Below are 8,113 nucleotides of genomic sequence, written 5' to 3'. Positions count from 1 at the left end.
GGTCTTAGTAATGTGTTGATTGTGTGATTTGAAGTGTAGCTCTGAATCTGAAATGAGACCTAGATTCTTTACTTAAGGCCTTATTTGTAATGCCAGATGGCCTAGTTTTTTTCTAAGCATTTCACTTTCTAACGACTTAATTTTACAGTTTTCAGATCAAAAGTAAATATAATCTAGAATCTATGTGTATTTTTGTCAATCTGCTTAGCATTAATTATGCACTGTGCTGACATGACTTTAACTCCATCTTAAAGGGAGCAAGGGTTCATGTGTTGGCTAAAATCATTTTACTGATGAGCATAGGGTGTATTGGTTACAGTAACACCAGCGTCACTTATTAAGTAACAAATCGATATAGTTTCTTAAAATTTAATATTATTAGTAATTTAAAAGGGTTTCAACACACATAACAAAAAAGAGAAAACCCATCTAAAGTGGTAACAAGTGCCCATTTTTGTTTTTGACAGGGGAGGACTTGAAGACAAAGTTGAGCGACAAAATAATTTAAATTAATACGTAGCCCAGTGTGTGGAAGAAAGGATTAGTCAACAAGGTTTTCTAAATCCAAATTTTAGGAGTTCATATTTCCACTTTATTCTAATTATTGGATTTTTAACATCTGTTCTTCTGCGAGTTTTCATTAAGTGTATCAGCAAAATACTACTTCAGTCAATTATTTTAATGGCTTTAGTTTAAAAGTTGCTCCTGCTTTAATTAACTGATTTAATTAACCAATTTCTATTCATTTAACAGTATTTTACTTTATTCTTATTTACTCACATCCACTTATGAAACGAGTGTACTCTACTATAATTACAAAAAGTATATAGTAAGGAAAATATAAATTTCATATAAACGTATGACAATTCTGAAACAGTAACAGACAAACATCATTCATTAGTTGCAAAAATGTATACTCGTATGCAAGGTGGTTTTAAGACCAAATTCTAGCCACCCATTGTCAACTTTGTTCTTTTATTGTTTTAATATAAATTATTTCTCATGTCATAATGCAGGTAAATGAGTGTTTGCATGATTCACAGTCATTGGTTTTATTGGTGTGAAAATTCCACTAGTCCTGTACCAGAACTTTCCTTCAGGTGTGCAGACATCTCTAACATTAACTTAACAAACTAATATCATCTGTCCCTCCTTATGTAAATGGCTAGTGAGACATGCAAGTTCATGCACTATTAATGTTACAAAATATCAATTAAACAGTTACATGCTGATCCCTTCTGTCAGATCATTGTGATAGCCTCCTGATATAATCATTATCTGACAAAATACTGTAATATACATTTAAATGTTGAGTAAACTGAGAGCAACCATACTTTTCCCAGGAAAATATATTGTCTGTGAATTGTCCAGATTGAAACTACAATGCCTCAAGTTACTGTAGAATTGATTGGCTTTGAGTCAAAAAAGTGCAGCCACAATAATACATACGACGTATATAACACCCAGACTATACTGTATGCACAGTAATGATACCGACGCAGGTCTCTGGGTCTGTCCTGTAGCAGCTTCAGCCACTTTGTGGGCAGGTGTTTTCTGGACAGTGCAAGGCTGGCAAATGAGTTAAAAAAATGTTTACATGCCTGTTGTTTCTGTGTTTTTTTTAAAGCTAGCCCAAAAAACCAAATGGACCAAATGATGCTGGACTTTTTATACCTCATTACTAGCTTGCACTTCATAGCATTGACAGGAGTAAACCTGGTACTGAAGCATAAATATACTGTATGATTAATGAAAAGCAGTCCTAATTGTAATGGCCAGAATAAAGAGCTGTAGCCTTCAAGTGCAAACACCAAACTGGAAACTGGAAAAGTCAAGTTGCTTATGCTCACATGCAACCACAAGTTAACTGAGAACATTGCATAGTAAATAGAGCTTGCTCCTTGAATCAGAACCAGACTTGCAGCACCCACCATGAAGACTGCATACTACATTAAACATATGTTGGACAATTGGAAATAAATGCGTAAGAAGACAAAGTCGAGTGTTGTTATAAACATTGTAATAACCATTACATTAGTAGAAGGGAAGCTTATTACTTATTTTGCACATCTGGTGAGGCTGTGCAAAACTGGTTCTTAATGCCAAAATGCCACAATTATAAGTCATAATAAAGCTTCAGGTATACCACATTCACTAAGCTTTATATCATTTCCAGCTCTTTAGACTTTGTCCACAGTACTTAGGGTTTGGCCAAGGTAAGCAGTTTCTGAAGAAAACTACTACTGAATGTATGCTTTTCACATCTCCAAGAAGGAACATGTTCAATGTTTGGACAAAATTTATTATGCAACAAGTGCATGAGATATGGTTAAATGCATTATTTTGTTATGCTAAAAGTACCACAAAATAGCTGAAATAAACCCAATGTATGTTTTATATAAGGCAGCATTTATTTCCATTATATCCATTCAAGTTGACCTTGACAATGCCTTCACCCCACTTTTTCAGTATTATTTCTCATAAATATCATATAATCCCAAAGAAATAGTTTTTTTTTTTATTATTGTTGTCCAATTACAAATACATCAGAATGTTAAATTATGATTGGTTGTTTTCAACATCTGCCATGTGAATTAGAACTTTATTTCCATACTTGCAGTGTTTAGGGCTGTATAATGCCTGTTTATTATAGGTGCATTTCCTTTATTGATGGGTCTCATCAATGCATGGCAGGTGACTGTATTGGAAAAGTGATGAGCAGTGCCTGGTTGTCTCCACACACTGAGAAGAGGCAAGACACATGACAGCCTGCATGGAGTTTGCTAAAAGACACCTGAAGGACTCTGAGATGGTGAGAAATAAGATTCTCTGGTCTGATGAGACCAAGATAGAACTTTTTGGTCTTAATTCTAAGCGGTATGTGTGGAGACAACCAGGCACTGCTCATCACTTGTCCAATACAGTCCCCACAGTGAAGCATGGCGGTGGCAGCATCATGCTGTGGGGGTGTTTTTCAGCAGCAGGGACAGGACGACTGGTTGCAATTGATGGAAAGATGAATGCGGCCAAGTACAGGGATATCCTGGACAAAAACCTTCTCCAGAGTGCTAAGGACCTCAGACTGGGCCGAAGGTTTACCTTCCAACAAGACAATGACCCTAAGCACACAGCTAAAATAACGAAGGAGTGGCTTCACAACAACTCTGTGACTGTTCTTGAATGGCCCAGCCAGAGCCCTGACTTACCGTAGATCCCGTTATATAAGCCGAGAATTTCGTCCTAGATTTTTGGCTTGGAGTTTGGGGGTCGGTTTATACAACAGGTATCGTTTCAGATTCAAGATTTCCAGCGCAATGCCGGTTTTGCCGATGAATACGGAAGTAAATAATGACGAAACCACAGAGCCATCTTTCAGATGAAGAAGTAACTTTGCATTCTGGTACTTTAAATTAAATAAAGAATTTATTCAAAAAAGTGTTTTAGTTGTTGATTTTATTAATAAAATTTCTAATAAATTATCGGGAAGTTTAAAATAAAAATTTTTGTTTTGATTTACGACCAACATCTTGTGTTACGACCCGGATGCAGTCACGTGTATCCGCTCGCGCGATTGTAAACAAACAACCAAGAGCGTTAGTAGCGTCAGTCGGAGCCCAGATACATATGTTTGTGGATTTAATTTCGGTCATTGCAGTGATTTACCTATATATATATATATATATATATATATATATATATATATATATATATATATATATATATATATATATATATATATATATAATTCATTAAGACCATGCAAGCAAGACACATAATTGCTAAGGAAGGAAGAGAAGGTAAAGAAAGCGATCACAATCGAAACGAAGATGGAAATTGTGTGGAAATATGAGAGTGCTGTTCGTGTGACCGATCTCGCTAATATGTACAGTATGTCGAAATCCACCATCTCGACCATTTTACAAAGAAAAGATTTGCATAAGGAGGCTCCTTCTAAACAATAACCACCTTCCGTTTCATTCTCCTCCTCCTCCTCCCTTCCTGCAGCCCAAAGATGTCAAATTAAATGGTGAGTACAGTATAAAATTGTTGTTTCTAGAATAGAATGCCTTTTATTGTCACTATATACATCTACAATGAGATTAAAAGCAGCTCCTTCAGTGCAGAGAAAAAGTTCTGTATAGTGCTTGTATGGTTGTTTTTTTAGCCTTAGCATAACGCCGGATCTGCGGCCCCGTTTCTGCTTTCTTTCCCTCCTCCGTCTGTGTCGTCTCCTAGACCTGACAACAATCCATGGAGAGCCCGCTGGTCTCGCTATGTTGTCTGGGATGTTGTGCGTGTGATGAAAAACACTCGAAACAGATGTCTGGCTCTGGACACCAATGTCTACAAGGTTCTGATGGGTGTAGCGGATGTTCGCCGAACCGATTGTGCACAAACAAGGGAAAAAAAAAAAGTACAAAAACAACAAAAAAGTGCACTGAAAAGGAGAGCCCTGAGCCGCTGCGACCATGCGTGCCGCCATGCTCCTAGCTTAATCTAGCCTACTTCTGGTAGGCTAGGCACTTTTTATAACTTTTTGGTTAGTACATTAGAAAAATTATTGGCGTTTTGGTAAATTATGCACATTAAACAACCCTTTTTTATCATGAAAAGGTTAAGTAAGTGTTGCAGTGGGAGGTTCGGAACGCATTATGGGTTAGCCTTCATGAGCAATTAAGTTCGTAAGTCAAGGGTCCACTGTATTGCATATTTAAGTTAATCAAATTTATAACGAGTCTCCGGAAATCCACCCGCTGGTGTACCGTATTTGCGTATATAGTTTCAACACAGGTTTCATTTTACCAAACTTCTCCGCAATCACTTCCTGGTTTCCATCAAAAATGCTGCCAGTCTCAAATTCTCGCCGATAAACATGATAAATATACTTGAAGAGACACTTTTAAGGAAATTTAGAAAATTTTGCTTGGAGAAGGGGGTCGGCTTAAATACTGGTCATCTGCAAATACATGTCATTTAGTAGGTAGAGAAGGGGGTCGGCTAATATACCGAGTCGGCTTATATTCCGGGATCTACGGTAAACCCAATTGAGCATCTCTGGAGTGACCTAAAAATGGCTGTCCACCAACGTTTACCATCCAACCTGACAGAACTGGAGAGGACCTGCAAGGAGGAATGGCAGGGGATCCTCAAATCCAGGTGTGAAAAACGTGTTGCATCTTTCCCAAGAAGGCTCATGGCTGTATTAGCTCAAAAGGGTGCTTCTACTAAATACTGAGCAAAGGGTCTGAATACTTAGGATCATGTGATATTTCAGTTTTTCTTTTTTAATAAATCTGCAGCAATTTCAAAAGTTATTTTTTTTTGTCTGTCAATATGGGGTGCTGTGTGTACATTAATGAGGAAAAAAATTAATTTAAATGATTTTAGCAAATGGCTGCAATATAACAAAGAGTGAAAAATTAAAGGGGGTCTGAATACTTTCCGTACCCACTGTAATATTTTTTGCAGCTACTATTTTTACTGTGTATAGTTTTTGCTTCAGAAATGATTTATCCTAAAGTAATAAATTACTATTATCATGTGGTAAATGGTGGTTACTAGCTTGACATGAATTGCCTTTCTTTCTTTCTTTCTTTCTTTCTTTCTTTCTTTCTTTCTTTCTTTCTTTCTTTCTTTCTTTCTTTCTTTCTTTCTTTCTTTCTTTCTTTCTTTCTTTCTTTCTTTCTTTCTTTCTTTCTTTCTTTCTTTCTTTCTTAAAGAACTTATATGGCCTAATTACAGAGCTTTGCTTTATGAGCCATAGCTCTATAATTTATTCTCACGAGTTATATACTTTGTTGGCTATAAAATGAGAAAATGTAATTAGCTTTTAAAAATTATTTTTTTCCCTAAAGTATGATGATAATGTTTTATTCAATTATACTTTTTTTTGGTAAATTAAACAGAGCCTGGAGTTAATGCAACCAATGACTACCTCAGAAGAGAAAGAAGCATTGGCACAAGAAGAAGACTTTTACGTTCTAAGCGAGCAGCCACTTCTCGACCAGAAAGGGTTTGGCCGGATGGAGTTATCCCTTATGTCATCAGCGGGAACTTTAGCGGTAAGCCTTTCGCTCACAAAGCCTTCTTTCTGTGGTAATAATACGAGGGGCATTCAATAATTTATCCACCTCAGTAAGAAAGAAAAGAGTCTTAAAAAAATTTGCTTTTATTTTTCAATCCCCTGATACTTACATATACCTTATGCACTCTTCCTGCAATTACTTTAACCCCTTTGAAGAAGAAAAAAAAATCTTCTGTTTGACCTTCAAACCAGGATGTCACAGCTGCCTTGATGTCTTCATCACTTGAAAACTGCTGTTCATGGAGAGATTTCTTCAAAACCCAGAACAGCAAATAATCTCAGGGAGCCAGGTCAGGACTGTAGGGAGGATGTTCAGCTGCTGTAACCCACATTCTCGGATGGCAGCCTGTGATTGACATGACATGTGAACCAGTTCATTGTAATGAAGAAGCTTACTTGGTTCGTACAAGGACTTTCATGATATCTTGTCTCTTGGAATGTTAGACTCTCACTAAGCCACAACTGTGCATGAGTAACCTTGAGACATGTCACAAAATACCCTAACTTGTTTCAACATTCTTTCTACTTTCTTTCAAAGATAAATTATTGAACACCCCTTGTAGCAATCGTAGTAGTGTCTTGTGTATCCTGTCTCACAGGATATACTGTACAGTATAAAGTTGTACTAATAGTTTTTAATTTAATATAATGTGGAATTTGATTTTTTTTCTTTTATACAACCAGTTCAATTCTATTTTACAGTAATAAATATAAAGCCAGGACCTGGCAGCAAAGGCTGATAATTAACCCTGAAGGTTATGCTAGTCTGTTTAATATATCACTTTCACACACCCATCCCAAATCAGTTTAAAATTAACAGTTAATGAGTACATTTTTGGCGTGTTGGATAAAAGCTGAAGTACATCTGAGAAGAAGCTATGCCAACAAGGATAAATGTAACTCTGTACAATGACTGGGCTAGTCTGTGAAGTCTAGAAAACTTTATATTATGGCTATCATATGATACATCCATACCAGGTCCTTTGCAGAACAAATAAAATTACAAAATGTCTCAATACATGATAAACTGTACGGAAATTCAATTAATTTATACAGTATAACTAATTATAAACAGATACTATGTAGGAATATGTACAGTTGGATCAGTGAAAGAGTCAAATTACATATAATATAAGTAAAAGGAAAAGTAGAGTACAAATGTGACCACTGAAGAACCATCAACAATGTCATCAAAAAAGATTATTGAGCATATTGCAGGTTTTTAAGAAGCAACAATGAGACTGATTGTGGAGTGTTTCTAAATCTAGAGCTAAGTTTTGACTGTGTAATATTTTGTTGGAAGTCAGTCTTATGAAACCAGTTGAGTATATTTACTATACTACTTTGTGCAGGAAGGTCATTGAAAAGCAGTGTTTTGTAAAGCAATCAACAGCCATATTTGAGATAAAGCAGAGTTACCTGCTTTAAGTAAGGAAGTTGCTAAAGTACAACTAAAATATGTCTTTTAGAAAACTGTTTAAGTAGAAGCTTAAAGTATCTGATATTAATTGTCTTAAGTACAAGTAAATGCTGGACCTCTCCATGGTTTCTGTCTATCTGTCTGTCTGTCTGTCCATTTTTGAAATCTGGAGCTGTGTCATAGAGAAGGTGAAGCCTATCACTGGAAGTATCTGTCACATAGCAGGAACAAATCCTGGATAGGGCACCAGCTCATCACATACATACACAAACAAACATACGATCCACCTAACCTCATTGTCTTTAGTCTATGGGAGAAAATTAGAACAATCTGAGGAAATCCATGTAGACACAGGGAAAATATGCAAACTCCATGTAGGGAGAACCCTGGACTTGAACCTTTGTCTTATTGTTGCAAGGGAGCAGTGCTACCTTTTATGTTGTTAGCTGTTAAAATGTAATATACTTTAGACTACCTTCATTTTGAGTGATTTTTATTATAGTCACTAAAGTCTTTATCTAATTAACTGCAATATATGCAGTGATATTCAGCGTAAGTAGACATTTTAGGGATTGTATGCTAACTCAGTGGGAAGAGTTCTAATTGGA

The 8,113-nt window shown here is 36.2% G+C and overlaps 1 protein-coding gene across 2 annotated transcripts in view; it reads left to right on the top strand.

Annotated features, from left to right (window-relative positions):
* bmp1a (bone morphogenetic protein 1a) overlaps window positions 1-8,113 on the top strand; it is a 415,384-nt gene that overhangs the window by 183,494 nt on the left and 223,777 nt on the right. For both annotated transcript variants that reach the window (XM_039769599.1, XM_039769597.1), the window contains exon 3: window positions 5,907-6,062. In XM_039769599.1, coding sequence (XP_039625533.1) covers window positions 5,907-6,062 — 156 coding nt within the window. The remainder of the gene's footprint in view (window positions 1-5,906; window positions 6,063-8,113) is intronic.

This window comes from Polypterus senegalus, chromosome 11 (genome assembly GCF_016835505.1).
Source record: "Polypterus senegalus isolate Bchr_013 chromosome 11, ASM1683550v1, whole genome shotgun sequence".
NCBI classification, from domain to species: Eukaryota; Metazoa; Chordata; class Cladistia; order Polypteriformes; family Polypteridae; genus Polypterus; species Polypterus senegalus.
The sequence above is the reverse complement of the archived record's forward strand: the minus strand, read 5'-3'. Positions and strand labels throughout refer to the sequence as shown.